General features: G+C 41.5%; 1 protein-coding gene across 1 annotated transcript; it reads right to left on the bottom strand.

Moving 5' to 3' along the window:
* Nucleotides 1-5,964: 5,964 nt before the first annotated feature.
* Nucleotides 5,965-26,458, bottom strand: CEP57L1 (centrosomal protein 57kDa-like 1). The gene is made up of 12 exons (XM_015409610.1): nucleotides 26,385-26,458; nucleotides 22,156-22,186; nucleotides 19,538-19,676; nucleotides 18,294-18,386; nucleotides 16,464-16,643; nucleotides 15,651-15,772; nucleotides 14,551-14,667; nucleotides 13,051-13,128; nucleotides 9,922-10,017; nucleotides 8,564-8,586; nucleotides 7,570-7,714; nucleotides 5,965-6,297 (listed from the first exon to the last, which is right to left on the bottom strand). Exons 2-12 carry the CDS (start codon nucleotides 22,159-22,161, stop codon nucleotides 6,073-6,075), a joined length of 1,224 nt encoding a protein of 407 aa, XP_015265096.1. The 5' UTR covers nucleotides 22,162-22,186; nucleotides 26,385-26,458; the 3' UTR covers nucleotides 5,965-6,072.
* Nucleotides 26,459-26,492: the final 34 nt, after the last annotated feature.

The raw sequence follows: 26,492 nt of genomic DNA, 5'->3' as shown, positions 1-26,492 counted from the left end.
GAGGAAAGCGATGGCGAACCTCAACAGCATGATAAAAAGTAGAGACATCACCCTGCCAACAAAAATACGCATGGTCCAAGCAATGGTATTCCCAGTAGTCATGTATGGTTGCGAGAGTTGGACTATAAGGAAGGCCGAGCGCCGAAGAATAGATTCTTTTGAACTATGGTGCTGGAGAAGACTCTTGAGAGTCCCTTGGACTGCAAGAAGATCAAATCAGTCAATTCTAAAAGAAATCAACCCTGACTGTTCCCTGGAAGGCCAGATAATGAAACTGAAGCTCAAATACTTTGGCCACCAAATGAGAAGGGAGCACTCACTGGAGAAGACCCTGATGCTGGGAAAGATTGAAGGTCAAAGAAGACGGGGATGGCAAAGGATGAGATGGTTAGACAGTGTCATAGATGCAATGAACATGAAATTGAGCAAACTTCAGAGGACGGCGGAAGACAGGAAGGCCTGGTGTGATCTGGTCCACGGGGTCGCGAAGAGTCAGACTCGACTGTGCGATTGAACAACAACAACAAATTGAAAGCATCCAAGTTCCAGGTGGATCCAATTCCAAAACTTTCCCAACAGTGTTGCTATACTTCTTTGCCAGTTTTTATTCCTGTAAAATAGAGAGTTTGTGACCTACAGCCATTAATTTTTCTGTATAACTTGCTGTAATTCCATGTATGCTTCCATGCTAATTCATTTCATATGAGGGCATTTGGACAGCAGCCCAGCCATTAACCCAGTGCTTTTGAACTGGAAGAACAGCAAGATGGAAAATCATGGCTGGCTATCTTTTGCTGTTCTGTGTTTTCAGTTAGAGTGTTTTCCTTGCAATACTCTTGCCCTGCTTCCCTTAGCCACAATTGACCCTCCTCACCTCTGGCCTGGAATGTCTGTCTCTGTGCCAAACAACATTTCTGTCCTTAGCCAAGCATTTTATGCTTGGACAAAGTGATTATATTACAGACAAGGGCAAGTACCTAATAATAAGAAAAATTGAGATTCGGACACACACACCCATTTTCACAGTAATATCTTGTTTGTTTATAAATCATTCTCCTCTAACCTTTCGTACTGCATAAGAAATCTGCCACTGTATTCCTGCTTTCTTAAGACTTCTGTTTTATAAGGTCATATACCTTCCTCCTGATCTAAGGAGATTTGATGAAGAGCATAAATAAAATAAAAGTTTAAAGGTTTCTATTTAGAATTATTTATTTATTAAAGAAGGTTGCTGTCCTAATATCTGCACTGAATGTTGTGAAAGTAGAATGGTGGCAAACTTTTACAGTGGCTATGGACAGAAAGAGACCTTTGCCAGTCTAGGAGGTAGGGGCATAGCCAGAAAATGTTGGTTGGGGGGTGGGGAAACAGCGGGGGGGGGGGGACCTGGGCCACACCTGCTGTTCCTCTTGCAGCGGCAGAAGAAACAGTTCCAACTCCACTATGACTAGTTCTCCTCAAGACTTTTTGATTGGAGAGACTCGATTCCAGTCTGCTTTTCTGTGTAAACTGGGGAGGGGGAGAATCTCTGACTCTATTTTTGCATTTTTCAATTTTATGTATTTATTTATTGCAATTTTATTTTATTTTATTGTGTTTTTAAAAACCTATTTATTTTTTGGCCTTGAAAAAAAGAAAAAATGAGATTGAAGCTTCCCTGATTGCACCTAGGGAATTTGGAATGCCAACATGCATCTTACATTTAGATGAAAGAGGAGCTTCCACACATACAGCTTCTCCCTACATGTCCCAAACCACCTCAGTTCAGATACTGGAACTCTGAGGAGGCAAAATGCATCCACAGACTCTGTCTTGTCAAAGCAACAGACTGCCTTGTGTGAGACATAGTACTGTATATGACACAGACAAGTCACTTTCCACCACAAAAAGTCTTCTCATGACTGCTATTTTAGCAGGAATTAGAAACAGCAACAAAACAATTTGTTAAGCAATTACACTTACCTCAGTATAGATGATAAGACTAGCAACTGATTTGCTATAAACTCTTTTAAAAAAACAAAAAACCTTTATCCCATTTTAGAGCAGTAACTTGAGACCCCCCCAATATCCCCCCCCCATGGTAAGGTCACAGAGCCTCCCAAGATCAGAAGTTAAACAGCCGTCAAAAGAGAAAAGGCCCTGGTGGGTTACTGGAACTTGTCGCAGCAAATAATTTCTTCCACAGGTTACTATAGTTGACACAATCAAACACTAAAGTAGCAATGGAGCAGCAAGAGTAACCACAGGCCTAGCTGTAACCATAACAACCCCAGTACACACAACTGTCTACAGAAACTGAGTATGCTTTTAATGAGACAAGCCGCTTTATTTCACCCTACAAAGCACAGCCCATGGATAGAACAACAAATACTCTCAGATTCAGAGACCAGGACAAGTCAGAAAAATTCATTTTTACTGAGCAAGATAGTAAGCAAATGTGAATGGCAAAATATTTGTGCAACCGGCCCCCAAGCATTGGGAAGGGGAAAGCTTTCAGGCAGGTGGGGGGAGAGTTTGGGCAACAAAATCCATAATCATGACATTGGTTATTTAGGACATTTCAAAAATAATGAAGATTTTTTTCATGGCTCATGAGATGAGTAGGTAAGGTTGTCAACCCCAGATTCAGAGATACCTGGAGATTTGGGGGTGGAACTCAGGAAAGCAGGGTATAGGGAGGGGAGGGAACATGGTAGGGTACAATGCCAATGCAGTCCACCTTCCAAAGCAGCCATTTTCTCTAGAAGTGGAACAAATGTCCTAAATAAATAAACAATAAGTGTTTTATAGTTTGGAGATCAGTTGTAATCCCAAGACATCTCCAGCCCCCATCAGGAGGTTGGCAACACTGTGAATAGGGGACCTGCAAGGACTTGTGGGGGGCATCTCATTGTCTTCAGCCTATTTCCTCTTTCCTTTCTCTGAAAGCCCACTCACCAGGCAACCTATTTTGATCTGCACTTCTTTTTCAACTCCCCCCTCCTTTCCTCCCCATGACAGCTTCTCCTTGGGGCAAATCTTTGCAGTTCTGGTGGCTGGGCCAGGCTCAGTTGAGCACTGGGGAGCCTGCGAAGACTTGCAGGGGAATCTTACCTTCCCCTGTCTCCACACCATTTACTCTCTTCCTAGCCCCCCCCCCCAATATTCTCACCTTCCCCTACTTTAGTGATGGCGAACCTTTTAGAGACCGAGTGCCCAAACTGCAACCTAAAACCCACTTATTTATCGCAAATGCCAACACAGCAATTTAACCTGAATACTGAGGTTTTACTTTAGAAAGAACAACTCATACATTAACTTAAGATGATCCAAACAAAGTAAGGAAAGCAATCCCAAATGCTTTCATTTACTTAAAATTATTTGGCAGAGAATTCGACACTTTAATTATGGTCTGGGCCTGGCTGGGGCGATGGCACATGTGCTCACAGAGAGGGCTCTGAGTGCCCCCTCTGGCACCCGTGCCACAGGTTCGCCACCACTGCCCTACTTCCTTCTGCAAACCTGGGGCTTTCAGGTATGTAGAACGATCTGTTGTGTCTGTATATTGTCCCAATCTCCAAATTTAAGTATCCGCAGATGGGGTCATGTTGGGAATTAGATAAAGTAAAGGACCCACAAGGTCTTGCTGTGGCTGTTGGGAATTAGATAAAGGACCCACAAGGTCTTGCTGTTGCATTTGATTTTCTCCCTCCACCATGATTTCCTCTTTCCCTTCCCTGAAGTCCCCATTTGTTTTCCCTGCCTCCTTCCCACCCACCAGCCAACCTTTTATCTCCTCCCAAACTTCAGCTTTTCCTCCTTTTCTAACCCTAGCAGCCACTTCTGTCATTCCCACATACCCAACCTGCCTACGTTTTATCTCCCACCACCTTCAGCTATATTATCTTTTACTACATTTATACTTTGCCTTTCTCCACAACATGGACCCAAAGCAGCTCATACCATTCTCTTCCATTTTATCTTACATTGAGACTGTGTGGCTAACGTGAGGTCACCCAGCAAGATTTCATGGCAGAGCTGGCATTTGAACCTGGGTCTTCCAGATCTGCTCTGAAACGGTAAGTATCACACCACACTGGCCTTCGTGTGTGTGTGGGGAGGGAGGGGGACAGGCCAAGTCCTTCATTTAAAAAATTCTATTAATTCATTCAAAGTTCAATATAAATAGTAATTTTTAGTAATCAACATTTTGAAATAAAGGGACATAAGAGGACAACTTTCTGTTCATTTGCAACTATATTTAGGATCTGCAGGTTTGTCCCACTGATGTAAACTGTGATTATATTTTAAATAGGCAGTTTACACAAATGATTATTATTAATGAGTGTCAGATGACAACATCGAAAATAGGATCTCTCTTGTAGTAAACAGCCATTGCAACATAAAACTGAAGTAAAAATATTGCAGTTGCTTTAAACACATATGAACTGGCCCTTGAAAAATCAGTTCTTTTGACAACTGTCTACATAAAATCATTCTGTCTTTAATTTCTACTACAATAAAAACATTTTGGTTTTTATAAAACAGAATATAATTCCTTTAGAATGAAGTTTAATTTTTCTTTACTGTGAATTTCGTCTTCAGACCAGTGCTACAACGTACAGCCTCCCCTCCCACCCCCTAATCTAAGATACAAAGTTCTTCCACTTTTTAAGCAATCTCGCACAATTTCTCATGGGGAACTTCTAGGTAGCTCTCATACATGGGAAAAAACTTTTGTACTTCATGTTATTTTATCATTCTGGAAGTGATTTGGGCTGAGCTAAAAATCTGTATAATTGTGAGTTGTTGGAAAAGTCATAAATCTTATCTTTACAGCTAGAAGTAAACAAGAAAAGATAGGATCACAAGATAAGTACACAACTGGCTTCAATCATTGAATCACAGCATATTGAAACATGAGACTTTGTCCCTCTTTAAACAGACACCATTTAATGCATGCAATACCACATGATACCAAGCCCCTCCTATCATTAATATAAATGCTTCAGAACATTCGTTAGATTCTGCAAGTCAGAACTAGCAATACATTCCCTACCTTTTCTGCTGCCTAGTTACAATGTCTGTCAATCACTTATTTCTCAAGGGGCTCTTGTAGCAAGCTCATCCTTCTTTTCACTTACATATGGCACAAGTCAGACATTACTTTGTTGTTATAAATTGACCAAGAATTAACTTATCACAACAGTTTTGTAGGGTGAATGTTGTGAAAAACACACAGATTTTTCATCTTACCTTTATCCTGGAATGCTATGCAGAAAAGTACTTGCCTGAAAACCCGAAGTTCATTCACTCCATTGTAGGGATTTTACCTGACTTTCAAATAGACTGCAAATACGCAACACTAGTGCAGTATGGCCACCAGATATGACAAATACCACATTCAGAAAAGTTTTATGCCATTTGTATGGACTCATTTACAGCAAGTCACATGACTTATAGCAAGTCATCTATCTATAACTATTAACACTTAAGACTAGCCTGTGCCCTATGCTATTATGCATTTTTCTAGTATTTGTGCTAGGGCTTCCCAATCTCTTCCAGTGTTGTCACTGTGTTACATTTTACAGTAATTTAACTGATAAGCATTTAGTATTCAACAAGAATTAGACAGAGATGTATTTCAGATCTGTAGTCTTTTTGCAGCATTTATACTCTAGTGAGGCTAATCTTCAAGTACAGTTCTGTTTATTATTTGTTATAGGTTTTAACTAGCTAAACAATTTTGAGACCAAACCTGATGCAGTGAATAGAACTGGATCTAGATTAAGTCTAAATAAGAGTGTGGCTCCTATACTCAGTCCCTGTAAGATTTATATTACGTTATAGTTACAGAAGTAACACACGTATTACTCCATACAGATTGACAGAGTCTTTAATTAAAAAAGGAATTTACACTTTATTAAAAGCAAATTACAAATATATTTTTAAAAATATAGAAATACAGAAGTTCATTTCCCTAGATCTAAATGTCAGAATGTATGAGTGTGTGGACAAGACAAGCATCAGGCATCAAAGTTCTATTCAGTCCAGTTCCAGATGGATAGTGATTTCTGAAACTAGTTTTGAGATCTATGGTTCCCATAGGATGTCATCTTTCTTCAATACTGACTGAATTTTCTGAGCACTTTTTAACAGCTGAAGAGAATTTGTACTCTTATTCACAGAACAAGTGGCACACACACTGCCTCTTGGAGGGACTGTGACCTCCTTAGTTCCTTTATAGTCATCAGGCTTTGATGTAACGTTAGCTGCTTTTCTTTTCAGCTTTTGAGCCTTTTGCTTCAGTTTATAGACCTACAAAGAAAAAGATCCATTACAGTTCTGATAGGAAAGTGTACAGTGTTCTGACAGTTCTGATAAGAAAGCCTTACAGTGTTACATGCACAAGGCAATAGATAAGCAAATTAAACTGGCATTATGTATTTGACGTAAGAACATTTTTATTGTATGCAGAAATATCACTGGAATCATATGGCAAAGATACATCATGTCACATGTCAAATTTTGCCTAGGTTGATTTCTAATGTTTATTTTTTTAGTATAAAGTTAATTATACAATGGAGGGATCCTGGTAGTCTCCATGAACTTGAAGCAGATGCTAGAATACAAGTCTTGTAACATTCAATTTAAATTCCATAGTTTCTCTGTTTACGCCTAAGGAATATGAGAATGACCTTGGACTCTGGCACAACTGCTTCCAGGAGCACACTTTAATGCACAGTCCTCACTGGTTTATAGGAAACCTGAGCTTCATCATGTAGAAAGGAAGATGACTATGCTAGAGAACACTTCTCTGCTCACACAATATTGAACTAACTGAAGCATACACCATCCTTAAACACAGAAAGCTATAGTATGGCAGTATGAATATATATATCATGTCTCCTACCACTTTACACACACACCAAGAACAGTGGTAGGTCCAGAGACATCCCCCACCCCACAAAAGCTTTCTCTTCCCTTTGTCAGGTCATCTCTCCTTGCCAGTCGCTCTTCCCATGCTCTGCACTCACTTACAGTGCAGAATCATCCTTCTCCACTGCCATGGTCATTAACTGTGGCTCCTTTTTGTCCTGTTTTGTGATTCTGATGTCATATGAATTCCCAGCCACAGTGGGACTTATGCTGCCACCTGGGAACTAAAGGTGGGTCCCAGGAGGGTGAAGACCACTGCTCTAAGTGACTTCTCTCACTGTGGAGAGTAATATACAGGTGACCCCGTATCTTTACCTACGAAGGGTGAGAAAGTAGGTGATACAGGAACAGAAAAGAAGAGAAAGGATTAAGTAGCTCTCCTTCCCAATGACAGCTGCCAAGCTATTTTTCAGTAACAACTACTCCCAGCTCCACAAAAACATCAGGATACTGTTCACATACTCCTCTATAATGTCTAAATTAGTCCTGATAATTAAAACTAAACAGACAGTATATATCAGCACACTAATAAGAAATGTCCATTCATGATTTATTTTACAGCATTCACTGTAAGAACTGGCTTCATGAAAATATCATAATTTTGCTCTGTCTTTTCTTTCCCTTTTACTGATCTCAAAACTAGTCTCTTACACTGCCTTGGTGCCTTTTCAGCTTGGTGATCTGCTCTCCTTTAATTTCCATCTGCTTCACTAGACACTCCAGTTCACGTTCTAGGTCTTCCCGAACTTCATGGTTTTTAGTTTCTTGTATCTGCTTCAGCAGTTCCTGATGTTCACTGTTGAAGACATTCTTGTCAGCCATTGTTTACACCAACAGTCCACCATCCTTCCTATGATTTCTTCCCATCTACTAATATTTCAGTGATTTTTCACTTATTTACCACCATACAAAATGGGCTGTTCAGTCATACAATAGCAAATGACAACTGTAGCACTGCTAGGCAATATTGCTTGTTCCAGAGCTTAACACATGTATGTTCCTTTGAAGCAGTATTATGCCTCCTGTTAATACAGCATGAGAACCATACTACAGTCCTCTCTAGAAAAGACACCACTTCTTGTAGTATAAAAATGCACACATCAGTAGAGCCCCACTCTATTGCTATGTGGATGTTTGCCTGTTTGGAAACGTTGTTATACTATCTATACAGATGTGGCTGGGTTCCAGTGTTCTAATTTAGCCATAGGTGCTTTTCTTCTTTAAATGGCACCCCTCCTTCCAATGTTAGGTCCCAAATTGCCCTGGGAAGTCTTTTTAGTGTCAAAAGCAGTTTACACACTGCAGGAGGAACTGCTGTCTCTAGAAACGCAGGCTCAGTGTTCCACTGGACTTGCAGGAACTCATCAGTAATGTGGTTCCTTGGATCTCAGCTTAAGTGAATCTATTTATTTTACAAATATAAACAGCTACATTGACTATAAAGTAAATCCAACTTTAACAGGGTTTCTTCTGATTTCTATGGTACATTAGTTTTAAAAAGGAATGCAGAAATAGAAACATTCCTGGCACTACTTGTGTAACACTCTTTGTTCCCTGTCTGTTCCCAGACTGCTTTCAAAACTCTTTGTGCCAAACTCAAATGATCACAATCCTTCATATACAAATTTAAAAAATAAGTACTTACAAGCTCATTTGTCCCAGCTCATCCTGCATGACCAAGAGAAGATCAGAAAGATTATCAGTAGCAGAAGAAGATGTAGAACAAAAAGATCCAGAGCTGCAAACACCAGTCCATCTAGATATCCTCTTTTCAGCTCCTTCTGGACCTTGTGGTATTAAATGTGGACCACGACTTTTCATCATATGCAAGACACTTTAAACATTTGCAACAATGGAATGACTTGAGCTGGCAGACTTGAGGGAAAACAGCACATTAGAAAATCATTAACAATAGGCAGTAATCTAAATAAGTCCTAATTTTAGGGGGGGAAATAATAATTACCTTGCCAGCAACAAAAGGTAGTGCTCCAGCTGGTAGGCTGCATTCTTTCTTCAAACTAGAATTTTTCTGAAAATTAAAAATTGGATGTGTTCTGGCATATAAGAATGCTCCCCCTATTAAAAAGTATCTTAGTCTAGCTATGCTTCACATTTATATTACACCCATTTTGTTCCTTATTTAGGCACCATTGCCAGGCTTATTTCCTACGAGGGTCTTCATTCCTTGGGGGTCAAGCTTGAACTCTACTCTTCCACTGCTCAGTCGTTCTCATTATTTAGGTTTTAAAACATTCTTTTCACAATTTTTCATGCACAGGCAGCAGGCCTATTTCTCATTTGCACAGTATTTTCCCTAATGTTTCTTAACTAAACTTCCTTGAACAGGAAGCAAGTTGGAAAACTATTCCATGAACATGTCAGTGCTGGAGATGTTTGTCCTCCTGATTTGAGTTTCCAGTCAGCCAGGACGTCTCAACGTTTGAAGGATACAACAGAGTCACAACAGATAATACATGATTCCAAGCAATTATCCAGAGTGTCAAATTTTGCTCTTTGCAGAATTACAAACCCTTTTCCTGTTGATGATTTAACTTACTGAGTTCCTAAGTTCCTAATACTATGAGAGTTGCAATTGACTCTGAAGTTAACCATGTGAAATGCAAAAGATCGGGGAAACCAGACACTGCTTTAGAGCAGCAGGGGAGCTGGTGCTGTGAATACAACCTTACTCTGCATGTTGAACGTAGAAGTTCTTATTCCAACTGCCTGAAATATGAGCATGCAAAAAGATGCCGAAAGCCAACAATCTTAACATGAGGAATTGCAGAATTCCAGCTCAATTTTTTTGGAAGACTAGGAAAGTGTAGTCAGACCTGGCAATAAGTATGACTCACTTTTAATCTCTTTGCTAAAATAAGAGGCATTTTCCTAGACAGCCTTGGGAGGTAATGCTGGAACTATGGATTGCAGAAGAGAAATAAACCACCCGCCTAACTTCTCAGTAGCATCCAGGATATAGCTATGAACTTAAACACTTTTTACCTTTACTGCTTTCTTCTTCCCACTTTTCTTTTTTGCTTCTTTTTGAGGTGAAAGAGAAGTCATTAAAATTCTATTCATCTCAAGTCCTGTTTGGAGCTGTAGTGTTTTAAAGGAAAAAAAGCAAGACCTTTTTCTTAATCCATAGGTGAGAGAGAAAATAGGCCAGTTCATGGCTAACTAATCACTTAAGAAACATGCATCAATACAGTCCACTATGATAGGGATCTTATAGCTTCAGAGTAGTACAGGAGATCATCAAGTAAACAGATTGTCTGAACCATCTGAGTAATTTAAGAGCACTCCAGTGAATCTGGATTACTCTCAAGGAGCTCATATTCTTAATGGGTTAACTGCACTTTTTAGCATATGTTAACTCAGTACAAAACGTTTGCCAACAGACCACTGCATGTTTAAACTCATTAGCAACATCTGTTCTGTGCAGCACCTATCATTATCAGCTTGTACTTGTAAACATATGGTAGGCAGCTGAAATCAGCATTAGCAGTGCTCCTTCATACAGTACTTTCCACGCACAAAGAATATTACAGACTTCATCATTTAATTCCATCTTCAACCATTCTGAGGTAGGCCTTCTTACAGATAGGAGACTGGGGCTAACTCTGTCTTTCAGTGAAACAATGTATGTGACCAATATAGCACCTGGAGAGAGACTGTTGCCAGCAGGGGTGGAGCCTTTTCCACCCGCTCTGCTCCTCCCCACCAGCCCTGCGAGTTTAAAGAAAGCTAGTTGTCTCCTGAAAGGAAGGAAACACGTGGAGAGACTGCTGCCATCTGGGGCAGAACTTTTACCACCTGCTCTGTTCCATTTCCTTATGGATTAGTTGCTGCCAGGACGAACTGTTGTACTTTTGTATTTATGACCTGTTGTTTTCTTGTATTGTAAGCTGCTTTGAATCCACACTCAGTGGAGGAAAGAAAAGTAAAAGTATCCAAATAAATAAATATTCCAATTGAATGCATTAATTGCTCTCTGTTGACAAAGCAGAACTTCCTTGCAATGCATTTGGTCAGGCCAGTACAAAATGGTGATCTACCAAGCAGAATGCAGTTCATCAGCTTTGTGCTACAGCACATGGAGTGCTCGACAACTCCACCACTTTTTAACAATCCCATACAGGTAACAGGGAGAAGAACTGAGCCACCATACATAGCTGCCGGTTTGCACTTGATTTTGTTGGTCACAAGCTGTGTAGATCTATTTTAGCCTAAGATTCACATTGTATTTGCTGTACTTTTCTCAACTATCTTGCAATATCTCCTGAACTTGTGACAGCATTTGAGACAATTGCTCTTTACTGCTCTAAAGCAGTGCTTAGTTACAACAGGGCTAGAATAAACAGTGATTTAGTGATGATGCTTTATCAGGAATGATAAAGCTAGTATTACATTAACGATTAAAGGTTCAGAGAAATAACCCTGATAACATCAACACCCCACTGTGAGCAGATCCAAGGCAAGAGTCTATATTCTGATTTAAACAGATTTTATACCTGTAACTGGGGTTCTTCTGATGGTTACCTGAGCAGTCAGGCATAAGGGTTCTACGCTTGTGCAAAAATAGCTTCAAAATATGCTCTACCCAAATAACTGGTGCTCAGATCCCTTCTCACAAGGGAGAGCTTTCCCCCTGGGCATAGGCCACAAGGGGTGGGGTGAGTGTCTCCCCATGCAGCTTCTTGTAGCTGCCATAAGCAGCTCCATATATGTTAGGAGAGGACAGAGCCAGCAGAAGGGAAGGAGGATGGGTTGTGTGACTGAGCAGATGACTACTTGAAGAACTTCATTTACAGATGAGCTACCTCTGTGTAGTTGCACCTAGAGGTGGACTAAGTAACCTGTTCTACTAACAGGCAGAATGCAGAACAAACAACATTAATTAAGCATCTGTTCTGAGTCAAGCGTATTCTGCGAGACTATGGTAAATGATGCCACCTATGCCATTGCATGGCAAAGTTTGGACAATGGCACATTATTTAGGAAAGTAGATATTACTTTGTTAGGAAAGAGTAATGGCTTTTCCTACCCATTTAGACAGTTGCTGTACTGAAAAGTTGGGCCCCCAACAATGGGCCACCAAAGAAACATTCATTTTTTTGTTTAGTACATTTCTAAGCCACCTTTCAACCATAGTTCCCGGGATGATTTATAAATACATAGGTTTATGTTTTTGTAAATGCTTCTGCCCAGGCATAGATCTCACAGAAAAATTTAGCATTTACAATAACAACAACAACTGGCAGAAAAGATAGCTGGGTGGGAAGGCAAGATGGGAGATTTAAGGCACAATGGCAATCAAATGGGAGACAGCCTTTCATTACTTATAAGTAGCAGAAGCATTTTGAAAAAGGTTAGATTTCATGTAGAAGAACAACATTGTTTAGCAGAAGCCAATGAATAGCTTCTTTTTAGAAAGAGAGGACAGTAAGGGCACTATCTTTTCACTACAATAAAATACTGTCTCACTTAAAACTTTAAAGATAATGCTTCAAAATCTATCTTGCAATTCAGTTCTCCAGACACTGAAGTTTTCCAAAAGCAAAGCAGGGCAGGGTTGAGAAAGGTTACATATGCTTTATTCACAAGGGGCTCAAGTTGCACGGTAAGTCCAAATTAACAGAGACTCGGGAAATAAAGCACTGTCATGTTAAGGGTTTGTTTTTAGTACCAGAGGTGGTTACATCAGAAATGAATCCCAGGTTTCCCCGCAGATCCTGCTATCATGTTGGAACAAGCACAAGGATTCCTGATCTTCTCCACTCTCCCCTCCCCCAGCAGTCATTTCCAACCCCAGGAAAGTGTATTCCCAGAGTCGCAGGACCCACATGCAGCTATGCAGGTTGGGAAGCTGCTGTGGGAAACTGCTGCCTTCTGCCTGTTACCTCAGCAAAGTTCTGCTCACTCAAGAGGCAAGAAGAAATGATTTCTGTCCCCTCCCGCCCCACCCCGAATGATCATGCAACCCTGGGAAAAACTTTTGCCGGGTCAGACTTGCCTGCTAAGGGGAGGAGACAGCCTAGACCACCCACCAACATCAGTGCTTTGTGATGCTGGATTGCAGGATCCAGCTCACTGCATTATTGTGAAAATGCTACAGCTTGGCTTTCCCACCTGGGCTGCCTTGTCTTGTATTAGCTTACGATGGTGTTGTTCTTCCTGAAGCTTTGCTTGTAGGTGTTTGATCTTTTCCTTAAAAATACAGGGAAAAATTAAAATAAGAGAGACAATACACAAGAACATGGATGAACCAAATGCTTGTAATGCTTATGCCATTTTGAAGAGCAGGACTGAAGCTTTCAAATGAAAGAAGCTGAGATTAAGAACAGACACACCATTGTCTTCATGGTACCAAAGGAACACATAAATCCTTAAGACTCAGCTAGGTTCACAGTGTAATCCTGAACTCCAGCTTTGAACAGTTTAGGATGGCAACTAAACCCTGTGCTGTGCTGGCATAGCTGGAATATGTGCTGGGCCAGTGCAACCCTGAAGGCATGTCAGAAGAGGTGCAGGACTTTGTCAGCATCATAAACTGCTTCAGCCCCCGATGCCAGTATAACACTCTATCAGCAAGAACCCTGGCACAGCTTTTTTTAAAAAAACCTGTTGGTGGAAGGAGCTGACCTTTGTGAATCTTTCCCAGTTTAAGGCATAGCTGAGATTTTGCCGTATTGTGGAATTCCCAGCCACATGCCGAATTTGAACCAGCAACTGTGGATTTGCTGTGCCATTCTCCATTGTCCTCCCTGCCTTGATACATATGGGTGGTATAGACAACAACTGGGGGAATATTAATGCAAAGTCTTTTTCCTGTGTGGTTGGCTGGAAGATTGCTCCCAAACTGAATGAGTTGTCTTGTCCTTCTGTTGTCCACTGCTGGCCAAAGGTGAGGTTTTTATTCTTGTTGGATCCTTTAGTGAGATCTGAACTCATGGCCCCTGGTTGACACATGGATTCCTTTTCCCAATGAGCTACCAGGGCGTTGACAGAAATGCCTTCTGTGAAGATGCCACTGTGTGTTCCTTTGCTTCTGCAGACCCCTTATCTGGCAAAACTGTGTACCCCAAGACCCAAATCCATTAATGAGCTACAAGAGCATGTGGATGCTGTGGCTAGAACAGCCAAGTTTCTTTCTCTGTTATGTGAACCTAGCACAAGGGAACTTGGCTGCAGGAGGTAACTCAAACCCATGTCTGCAGAGTACCCTGGAGAATATTCAGTTCTGGACTCCTCCTGGTCACACCATGGTGCTCATTCCAGTGGAAGAGGGTGTGTTCCCTTTGTTCCCTCCCTTGATGTGGTCTGAACGTAGGGTAGGGTCGGGTCGGGTGGCCTGACATCGTAGGAGTGTGGCCATGTCAGCAAGTGCTAGTTGATCATATCCATCTCACCATCATGGGGATATTATTGACACACCCTCCATGACTGATGGGATGTGTTGAGGCTGTTATGCTCTTTGACCCTTGGTGAGTTTTTTCTTTCGTGTATACCGCTCTGCTGGGAAAGTATATGACCCCTGACTAGCAGCACTGGTTCTGCTCCAGCAACGTGCTGGGATCTTAGGATAATGCTACTTGGAAGCCGACTAACAATGGTCCCAGATTTACTTACTTCTGCATCTTTCTGAGTGCCAGTAAGTCGCCAACACTCTTTTTCTAGAATTTCAAGCTTGTCAAGTTTTGCACATATCTCTGCCTGATTTTGATCTTTTTCCTTCTGGAGCTGGGTCTGAAAATGTACATGAGAGAACGATTTTGCAACCAACTGCAAACCTTGCTTAAATGATTCATAGCAAATTCAGTACCACAAAAGATGTCAGAGGTAGAACCCTGATTCAGCAAGTGCCTTAGGCATATAGTAAGAGGCTTACAGATGCATACAAATCTACACATAACAGCTGGCACTGGCTAACACTGTAAACTAATCCATGAGTGCAGAATATGATTAGGAATATGTATTTTTAGAGAGTCTGTTGCACATGGCACTCATGTGACTAGTTTTTTTGTAACATTTGCATTTGACAATTTTAGATTTGGGCCGAAATACAAGACTCCAATATTTCCACTTTGTTCAGGTTCTCAGACAGCTAGAAAAAGTGAATATGTAGTTACTGATATATTTCAACCCAAACCATCCTCAGCTTTTTACACAATGTAAAGAGCTGTTTCTTGGACACCAGAACACCTCTTTATGTATAATTATGAAAGTGTTCCCATCACCTATCCTAAAAAGGTTACTTCAAATCTCAATTGATAATCCTGTAAAAGTCTTCTATTTTTAAAAAATTCAGGAATAATATTTGAGCACCTATTTTGATTTATTCTATGCCCAAAATTGGTAGGGAAAACAAAAGAGGATATTAATTATAAATAAATATGAGCCCTTATTCCCAAAGGGATCTTTGCTAGTTTTGTTATCTGTGGGATGGGGATAGGTTAATTTAGCCAGTAAGAGAAATACAGTGCAGGAAATACAAGATGAAATATGACTTTATGTTTGTTTATTGTAGCTACTATATGAAGACTGAGCATGAGTCATGAGCAACTTGAACTAAATAGGGTATATCTTTGTTTTAAAACACCATCTCTGAAGATGGTAGACAACCAAGATAAGGGAAGAAAGATGCACAGATAAAGTTATGGCACAACCTTTTCGACATAGGGCAACAAAGGAAGTGGAAAGACAGAATATAAAGAATTACAGCTGTGTACCTGCTGTTCCAGAACCAATTTCTTTTCCAACTCTGCACTGATCACCATTTTCCTCATGTAATCTACTTGTTTCTCCAACAAGGAGCAGCGAGACTGTGCTGTATTTAACTGAACACTCACATCTAATACATGGGAAAAGGAAGGGTGAATGTTTATTTCATTTATAACTTCATTTACAACTCCAGGTTGAAACATTATTGCAATAAAATTCAAGTTTCATGACAGCTAGGGCCTGATCTACAGCCGCAGAATCAGTCATTATTCTACCCCACTTGTATTTGTGTATCTACTGTAGAGAGGCATTAATTGCTGAGGCCACTTCAGAAACTCACTCAGGAACTTTTAAATTGTTTTCACCCCATAAGAAAATCTAGAAATGTGTTATGACTCACATAAAACCAGTACAAGAATAGCACTAGCAATTAGTTTCATGGGAAATTTTAAAAAGAAAGTATTGAAGATATTTTTCCCTTCATACAATAAGCACTAAGCATTGGCCAGAAGAACTACTATATCATTGACTAAGCAAAATTTCCTTAAATTGTAAGTTATCTTATATTTGTTTCAGTATCTCAAACCCTCATTAAGGTTTGGGCAACATGGAAATTCAGTCAACAGCTTAAAGAATCGGAAGGCAGATGATCAGCTAAAAATTACTGAATCACTAGACAGCCCTGTTTACTACAGAGCCTAATTACACATTAGGAGAGGAAATAAACAGAGCATGTCAAACCAGCAACATAAGTACTCCTCTGGGATTAAGGTGTAATAGATGTGGCTGGTTAGTCTGTTATCAGCAATACAGGGAAATACCTTTCCTCTCTTGCATCAGTTCCTGATGAGCTATATCCTTGTCATTTGATTCATGCTGCAAAGTTTTTTTATACTGGGCAGCTTCTCTGGACAAGCAGTTCAGGTCATCTTCAGCCTGTGACCTCTCCAACTCAAGGCGATGGATCTTTTCTTGAAGACTTTTCAGAGCTGACACTAGAGCTAGTGAACAAGCAACTTAATTCTTAATTATTTTTATACTTCATATATAAACCAGTCATGTCTATCTAAAAAGCAAGGATAGTGGGTTTGGAGAAGTGGGCTTAAGTTGCTAGAAGCTCAGCTATATCAACAGAGCCCAAATTCAGTTATATTAATTAGAATACCTTGCATCAATCTGCAACAGCTGAGATATTACATAACTAGTCATTTTATCTCTGCATGCCTCTTTACCTGCCTGAAACATACAATTGTTTAAACAACCACACACCCTTCATTTGAATGGAAAGCTGAAGAGGCAGAGATAAGATGATCTCTCATTTTCTCTTACAACATCCAGTTCTACATAGCCACTACTCAAGTGGAAGAAGATCAGCAGATATCTCTATTCCTAGCTGCAGAATTACCTAATCACACAAACAGAAATGAGATCGGCTTTGTAGTTCTAGTAGTACCTCCTGGCATAACCTATGTTCTGGGGTACTAGAAGAAATATGTTTAATGCCAAGCTGAACTAGACCAATGGAACAGAGCAAAGAGTATAGTGAAATAATATTAAATTTCTGCCAAAAATAACAGTTATTTATATATAATAGTACCATCAATGTACATAGTACTTTAGACTAGAGTACAGGATACATTCTTGCCTCAAGCAGCTTAAAATTTGAGAAAAGAGAGAGAATCAAGGGGAAAATATGCATTTTTTCCAGTTCAATGTACTTAGGAGTTAGTTTAAGTAGAAGAAGGAAACTAAGGAGCTATGTTAAAGGCTTCATGTAAAAGAAAGCTTTTGAGGGAGGTTTGAAGTAAATGACATCGGTGATGTATGGGTCCGGGAGGTAATTTCAGGCAGAAGGAGCATTAAGAGGGAACAGACAGAGTTGTCTGAGGACATACAGCAGCGGTGGAGATGGAGGAGCCTATCAGGATATGAAATCAAAGGGATATGGGAAAACCTGAAGGCCTTTGACAATAAGGGGATTGTGTTGGATTTAGGACTGGACCAAAACCCAGCAATGGGAATTTATGGAGGGGCATCACATGGTCAGAATGATGAGAAAGGTGTGTGATTTTCTTTAGCAAAGGGCTGCACTGAAGTGAAGAGGGGCAACATATGAACAATAAAGACCACAGAAAAAGTCGTCACACTGGTTAGGTCCAGAGAGAAACCAAACATGAATCAGAGTTTTTGCTGAGCTGGCAGAGAAGAAGTGCTCCATTTCTGCAATGCTGTAAAGGAAACAGTGACGACAGTGACAGATTGAATAATAAAGGGGAGAGAACAGTCACTGACAAAGCCATGATATTATGCCTGTTCTACAGAGTGTGAAGAGATGTATGGAGAATGTACAAGGAGGAGGACTGGCAGAAAAAATGAAGAGCTCAGTCTTGGACACCTGGAATTTGAGACAACTATAAGGCATCCAAGTTGTCACCACAAAAAAATTGGAAGTGCAGAACTGAATGGTAAGGGGAAAATTCAGGGGCACAGAGGTAAGGCTAAGTGATATACTGAAAGCCATAGAATTTCAGGAGGTTACCTGAGGGTATTGTGTAGATATAGAGAAATTGGAGGAGAGAAAGTCAAGACTGTGGGAGTAAGCAGCACTTTCTATGAGTTTGGAGGTAAACAGTAGAAGGGAATTTCTTAACTGAGGGTGGACTTTGCCAGTTGGGCACTGGACCTTCGGGACTCAGTCATGTGCAGCCAGCATTTGGGAATGGACAAACATCTCGCATAAGGTCCTAATACAGAAGGTGACCCAAGTTAACCTTGCATAGATGGCAGACCAGGCACTTTTGTCTACACAAAATGACATAATTAGTCACTGAAAGATATTTGACCAAGAGAAGAAAGGTGACTCAAGTGCATTCGTGCATTTCATGCTCTCTAGGTAGAGCAAAGGCATTTATTCCTCCTTTCCCCCCACCCCACATACAATGTTTGGTTTACTCAGAGAACCAACAGAGTTTTCAGATAACAAAATAGTCCAAGGGCAAATGAAGTAAAATATTAAAGAGATATCTCCTGCATAATCCACCATCAATAAGATATATTTCATTTTCAGCCCCCCAAAATGGCTTCATGCCAAACACATGGGAAAAACTATGGGAAATATTCAACAGAGAATCTCTTCTGAAGTCTCTTGTACTTCAAGCTACTTCTAAAGAAATATCTTCTAGTTTTCAAAAATCTGAACATGAAAACTTAACAAATTCCTTTTTTCAACTTGTGGTAGAAGGTTGTGATTTTATGTTGGGTAGTGTTTTTAATATGTGTTGTAAGCTTTGAGCAGAAACTGGAAAAGTGGAGCATGCATTTTAGAAATAAAATAAATACTCCAGCAATCTTGGAAAGTTAGCAAGCAAGCTTTGTTCCAATTTACCTTATACAAGGGCTATTAGAAAACAATACAATACTCTACCTGTGTTTTTGGAAGCTCAAACCACCATTCAGGTTCTTAACTATGGTTTACACATTTAAAAGATTTATACCCCATCTTTTGGTCAAATTGTTAATGTAAGAAATGATTTGGCATTCTCTCTCAATGGAGCCACAGTATCTTGCCAGGAAAGGCCACCTACCAAATCAAAGCAAGCTAAAACAGGAATGTGTCTTTCCTCTCAGGCAATTTCCCTTTATTCTGTACCTGAAAATTATAAGGCCCCACCCCTGCCTAGCTGCACCTGGAAGAGACACCAGCTCTGATAAATACCACAGATAACCTCTTCACTATTTAAGATTTGTAAATCAACCCCACAGTGTTCTCCAGACATTTTCCTTGGATCTTGATAAAGCTCTATGCTCAAACCAGGGGTCCCAAAATTCATTCAACAGAAACCATGATGATTTGTTAATAGGTTTCACATTAGTAATAATAATTGCAGTGATTTACCTTGGCTGTTTGGTGCAGGAGTGTCTGTTGCAACAGCTGTTGTCTTCTTCGGCCATAAGTCAGCAAATGGAATGGATATTTTATGCGGAGGCTGAATAAAGCTTCCTATGTAGCTATGCTTCGACTCGATATCTACAGACTGCAGAAAGATACACAACGACACTTACAGCATTAATTGATCATTAATGCCAGCCATATTCTCTCTGATAGCTGACAAACACAAAGCTAGTTTCAAACCTGTAGAGACAAGAATAACATAGAATAGTGGCTCAGAGATCAACTGGATTACTGTGGCTTGAGCATCTGTAAAGCAGGTTTCCTGAAGAGGCAGGTGTGTCTAAAGCACCCCAACACATTTCTTTAGCTACACTGTCCTTCCTGTTACATATTTTAAAAGAACAACTATGGTAGCTTGTAATGGAAAATAATGTGAGAAGGAACCACTTTTCCGCCCAAGAGGATTTCCTTAGCAGTGTTAGCTCATTCTCCCCTTCTGGTGCATCCCACTCTTTTCCTGCTTATGCATGGTAGGAGCTGCTGGATTTCTGGTAGCACTATAACTCTGTCCAAATGGGTTTTGGCACATTGAGAGCAGACAGAGATACTCACTGACTCACCTCAAAGCTCCTTAGTCACTAGACTAAGGTGCATAAATTATGCAAACATGTCCAGCTCTGGGGGGAAAACACAGGGAAAAGGATGTTAAAGGCTGTTTTAGCAATACAGGAGGACCTGAGAGAGATGTATCGCCACATTAAAGGCATTACCTGAACAGAGAAAACCAAAGTGAGGGGAGAGTTGGCAGGGGGGACACATGGTTAGAAATGCAAAGCAGTCCAAAGAAACAGAAAGAGCTGCAACTCGAGCTACCTGTACTTTTCCCTAGCAAACTGAAGTCACATTAATAAACTGTTCTGGAGTTCCACAGAGCAGAATGCCTGTCTCCCAGCATGGACACATCCCACAAAACCAACACTCAGCACCCTTCGTGTGGGAATGTGCACTGGAGTTTGTTTGTCCTGAGATTTTAAGGGAGTTGGCAAAGCTCTCACCTTTCACCGGAGATTGGGGGAGGGGGTCAATCTGATGGGCAGTTGGCATTTCTCACTTCTGGAGAAGAATGGCCAATTAATGAAGAAGAAGCTGGGTGTACCTTCATACCTTCCAAACAAAGAGACCCATTCTCTATTGCTCAAATGGCTCTTCCTAGGACCTAAGGCAAAGATGCCATCAGAATGTGATAAGCATTTCTGGGGAGTTTACTCAATGAAGGAAAATGTACACAAAGAAAAATATGAAAAAAATAGAAAATAATTAAAAGGGGATTGTTATTACTTAGCTCATTATGAACAAGAATGAGCCTTTCTGTGTAATTGGTCATTGACCCAGCAAAGGCATCTTTATTACTCAATTTCTGTGCCCTGTTTACATGGTTCTCTCAAAGACACATACTGTTGTGATGCTACAGAGTTTTCTGAGCACTGAATGCTGTTTTGTCTGTGGATAATAAAAGTACCGGATGTTTCCTCACAACAGCAGTGGAAGCCGCAGCACTATGCTTTACAAGTTTCAAGAGTGAGGAGAGTGACTGATGCAAGATCACTCAATGAGATTTATGGCTTGAAGGAATTTGAATCCAAGTCTCTCAGTTCAAGCCTGGTCCTCTAACCACTAAACTACACTAGGTCTTGGGGAACTTTAAAAACATCGTATGAAGGCACCTGATATAATTTACTGAAACAAAGAAAGTTTGTGCCCAGTAAGTACCTGATATTTCTTATATAAAAATCCAACTTAAGCTTTTCCATGTGCATACATATATCCCCAATGTGCTAGTTTTAACCACACTTCACACCGGATGTGTCTGATGCACCCCAACCCAGGCCACCAGTTATTGTGTATAACTACCATGGGATCCTGTATGCTTACTTACCACAGTTGATTTCCCAATTAAGATAAAGCCTTTTGGCACCATTGCAGAAAACTGAACATAGAAACTAAATTCGCTCTAGAATTCTTGCTTCTCTAAAGGTCAAAGATCTGAATTATTTTTGTCTCCATGAACAACATTATTCTCATTTCTCTTAAACTGTGAAGATTATATGTACTAATATACACATAGCTTAGTGGTTCTTTTATGTGTCACCACTGAATTATTTAAATGAGTGATTCTTATAAAGCATCACTTCTTAAGGCTCAGTTCATATCCATACTTACTAGGGAGTAACTTCCACTGAAAGCAGATACACACAGGCTTAAATTGCCCATCTTCTAGCAATGATTATAAAAGCATATGTATAAAAAATTGCAGGGAGAAAAGGTGGCATGGGTATAGCCCTATCTTGTCAGATCTCGGAAGTAAGATCATCAAAGAAGTCTCTGCAAAGAAAGGCAATAGCAAAACCACCTCTGTTTCTTACTTGCATTGAAAGCCCCTTGCTGGGGTCACCATAAGTCGGCTGTGGCTTGATGGAACTTTATACACACATAAAAAACAGCATCTGCAGAAAAGCCATGGGTACTTTCTGCTTTCCACAGCTACAGTAATGGAGTTTCGCTCCTTTGGAACTGAGAATTGGCTGAAGAGCTGCTATAAAGATACATGGTAGATCACTCACCTCCATTACTGAGGATCCAATGTTCCATCACCTGAAAAGAGAAAGGTAGCAATACGCACATAACTCCACATTTTGTTTTCTAGCACCATTTGTTTTCTAACAATAAAAAGGAAAAAATGCAAGTAGAAAGAGAGGAGGCTGAGTATATGCTTACAAATAAGATAAAGGATGTGTTCAGTCTGGCAGTTTCCCCACAAACTTGAAACAGAAAAATCATTATGATATAATGCAGTCTGTTGTTGTATTTTGTGAACCATCACTGTCCAAGTTCCATTTCAGGATCCTTTGTGTAAGTTTATACATAACAAGTGGAGACCCGCAAGAATAGGGTGGCTGCTGATGAACAGTAGCAAGCAGCCAAGGCTAGGTGAGTCATGCAAATCAGGGGGGACCTGGCAATCCTAGACTACTGCCAGGCCTAGAGTTGCCAAGCTCCAAATGGGACCTGGAGACCCCCCCCAGAATTACAACTGGACTCTAGACAGCAGAGGTCTGTCTCCCTGCAGAAAATGGCTGCTTTGGAAGGTGGACTCTGTGGCATTATACCCAGCTGAGGCCTCTCCCTTCCCAAACCCAGCCCTCCTTAGAGTCCACCACAAAATCTCTAGAAATCCCCCAGCCTGGCACTGGCAACTCTTGTGAGGCCTGGCCCCAAGGCTCCCTTCCTCCCCCCCTTAAAGGCCAAAAGAGGCCTGGAAAGGGCCCTTCCCCCACCCTTTTACTGACAGAGCCCGTTAGAAGTCCCCCCCAACATTCTAATCTCTCAAAGTTGATGCCTGAAGCAGATCCCTGCAGAGGACATTTCAAAAGGTTTTGGGGAGAATTCAGCCGTCCCTGAAGGGATTTTTTTAGTTTTTGGATTTTTCTACAAACCCAGGAAGTCTACTGACTATGTAGGAAAAGCTGTTGGGGGAGAGTGAGCCCCCTGTTGGTGGAAATAAGTATCCGTACAGGGAAAAAAATCTCTGGAAAATAGAATGATTAAAGAAATTAAAACTTTTGCTCAATTTATCTTGAAAGATAACTTATTGTGTTCCTCTCAATGGTCCCTGTTCTATATTCCTTTAATACTTTTTTTCTTCAAAGGATTGGCGCCCCCACCCCCAAATCTAGCCACTATCATACACCACAACTTATTTTGCACATTTTCCTTTTTGGCAGAAGTTACATTTGGATGCTTCACAATATCTGAGTGCCACCAAAAAAACTGTTGGCAAGCCTGACTTCTTAAATGTTCTGCACAATGGTTAGGATTTAGGTACTCAACAAATAGTGAATTAGATCCAGGTAGTCAGCCGTGTTGGTCTGAAGCAGTAGAGCAAATTTAGAGCCTTGCACACAGAAGCTCATACCTTGAATACACATTTGTTGGTCTTAAAGGTGCCACTGGACTCTAAATAGTGAATTAGTTCATCAGGGTATGCATAGGGATAAACGTCCATTTGAAAAGACAGAGAAAGCCACACACAAAATTAAATGCAACAAGGACAATGATCTGGGCTTATCCTGAACTATGGCCTTGGGTAGGTGTACCACAGTGCATAGCTTCTCCAACCTAAGTTGCTACTGAACAAACAGCTTTTATTTATTTATTTATTTATTTATTTATTTATGCATGCTGTCACAGGAATGGGAAATGTGCTGCTGGACTCCTCCAGCCCTTGACAGTTCAACATTAATGAAGTAATGTATGAAGGGGACAGCACTTCAATGTACACAGTAAATGCGTTTTGTGGCTAGTCACGGGGCTGAAGGAGGCCACACAGTTTACCACCCCCAATATGAAAACTAAGCCAAAGATTAGAGTCCACTTAAAGAGCACAGATAAAGCCACTCTCTTCCTCTGCCCAGGATGAGAAGAGAAAATACTTTTGATCATGCTTTAGGAACTCATTTTGCAGAGCAGAAAAAAGTGGTAGGCCTTTCTGCAAACTGCTGGAGGCCACTTTGACCCTGCTTCTGCAAACAGCGTAACTGAGGGCAGAAGTGGTAAAATCCATATATATATATATAATGCTGGAACATGTAAAGTTAGGCTACAGCATCACTGGGTGAATGCAAAGTGCTTTTCCTTCTGTTCTTGCTAACCACCAAATATTCCCCTACTCTTAAGGTTGAAGGGCAACAATAGCCATTCAACCATTTATTTTTTTATTCCAATTTATACCCCGCCTTCCCCACCAAGGCCGGCTCAGTGCAGCTTACACAGGGTAAATACACAAATAACAATCAAATTACCATAAAACATCTATAAACAGTTCATTAAAAACAATACAATATTAAAGTGCTAGCAGCGTTCTTTGATATCATAAGATGGTGGTACCACATGAGTGCAAACCATAATTGTCTAAATGTTCAGCTCGCTTGTCTTCTCAGATATCATCGGCGGGCACAGGATGTCAGTAGCAAACCAAGTGCCAGGCTATGTAAGTTTCAGTTGTTGTTGATAATGGTGGCGGCTCCTAGTTGAAGGCCTGGTGGAAGAGCTCCGTCTTGCAGGCCATGTGGAATTGTAAAAGCCCCTGCAGGGCCCTGATCTCTTCCAGGAGCTCATTCCACCAGTATGGAGCCACCACCGAGAAAGCCCTGGACCTGGTTGCAGCCAGCCCAGCATCCTTGGGGTCTGGGAGGGCCAATCAGTTTTGTGACCCTAGCCCTAGTGCTGTCTGGGGTCTATATGAGGTAAGGTGGTCCCTCAGGTATGTTGGACCTTGGCCATAAAGGGTTTTAAAGGTAAGAACCAGCACCTTTTAGCGAATCTGGTATGCTATCAGCAGCCAGTGCAATGCCTTCAGGACAGGCTGGATGTGCTCCCTCATGGGGAGACCCATCAGGAGCCTTGCCGCAGTATTTTGTACTAGCTGCAGTTTTCGGATTTGCGACAAGGGCAGCCCCATGTAGAGAGCGTTTCAATAGTCTAATCTCGAGGTGACCATCGTATGGATCACCGTTGCCAAGTTGTTGCGTTCGAGGAAGGGAACCAGCTGCCTGATCAATCGAAGGTGGTAAAAGGCCAACCTGGCACTGGCTGCTACCATTGTTAAGGAGGCATCCAAGAGCACTCCCAAACTCCTAACCTCCAGTGCTGGCACCAATGGCGCCCCATCGAAGGTTGGGAGTGGAATCCCTACCCCTGGACCGCCCCAGCTCAGGCACAGGACTTCCGTCTTTGTCTGATTCAATTTCAGTCAGCTCAGTCTAAGCCAACCAGCCACGGCTTGTAAAGCCTGGTCCAGATCTTCTGGTCTGGAGCCAGACTGCGTGCCCAACATCAGATAGAGCTGGGTGTCATCTGCATACTGGTGACATCCCAGCCCATGACTCTGGGCGATCTGGGCAAGGGGGCGCATATAGATGTTGAATAACATCGGGAAAGCATCACCCCTTGAGGCACTCCACACCAGCTCTCCGTTGGGAGAGCTGTTCCCCTAATGCCACCCTTTGTCCCCGACCATGGAGAAAGCTATTACTTTCAGGCAAACAGAGGCATCCTTCACCATAGAGACCAAATACTGCAATATTAACACTGAAAATGAAAGAGAAATTATGAGGGTGGAAAACCTGCTTTGTGCCCGTCGTGTTGTCGAGTTCTCTAACAGGTAAGAAGAAAAGCAATGCCCGCCTGGAGAGTTCCCTCCGCAATATCGTGTAATTCAGCATGTAGCAGCCCCGCAGTACCAGCTGTCGCGAGAATCGTCCCACGGGGGCCCGAGGAAGAGAGTGGACGGCACAGGCAAGCATTTAGCCGCCCGGGCAGGTGATGACGGCATAGGCGTAATCTTCGTGGGGGCGGCGGGGCGTGAGCCCCCGCCGAAATTTTCCCCCCCCCCCCCGGACGTTAACAGCCGAGGGAGTAAAAGAGAAAATTCAGAGAACGCCCAAGAAGCAGGAAACACTTCCCAGCGGCCTTTAAACCACCACCCCTTTTTAATCAGTAGCACGATCCCTCCTTCGCCAAAACTTTATTCATTCGCCACCCTTAAGGCGCGGATGTCTTTACGGAGGGTCCCAGAGGGGAAACAGCGCAGCTACCACCAAGGGGATCAGACAACACGCGGGGAGGGAGAGACAAGGCTGGCTTTTTACTTCCATTTTGCCGTCGAGCATAAAACGAGCACAGCTACAACTACCGGCTCGCCCAAAGTGGGAAAAACGAGTCGTAATAAGAGGAAAGGCATCTCCTGCTGCTCCCACTAAAAACCGCGTCCTTTTGAACCGCTTCTCCTGACCTGCTGCTTGGAAAGGGACTGCCCGGCCGTGGATCCATTTCAAACAGACCGCCTCTCCTCCCGCTCTCGGAGCCTCTCTGCCCCGCCCCTCCCTGACCCCATTGGCCA

The sequence above is a fragment of the Gekko japonicus genome, unplaced genomic scaffold (assembly GCF_001447785.1).
Source record: "Gekko japonicus isolate JY-2015 unplaced genomic scaffold, Gekko_japonicus_V1.1 scaffold2357, whole genome shotgun sequence".
Classification (NCBI taxonomy): domain Eukaryota; kingdom Metazoa; phylum Chordata; class Lepidosauria; order Squamata; family Gekkonidae; genus Gekko; species Gekko japonicus.
The sequence above is the reverse complement of the archived record's forward strand: the minus strand, read 5'-3'. Positions and strand labels throughout refer to the sequence as shown.

Coding starts and splice junctions, on each gene's coding strand:
- CEP57L1 (XM_015409610.1), bottom strand. Junction 16,644..18,293: donor ACTGGCAAAGTCCACCCTCA/GTTAAGAAATTC, acceptor CTTGTTCACTAG/CTCTAGTGTCAGCTCTGAAA. Junction 10,018..13,050: donor TACAAGACAAGGCAGCCCAG/GTGGGAAAGCCA, acceptor AAAACACTACAG/CTCCAAACAGGACTTGAGAT.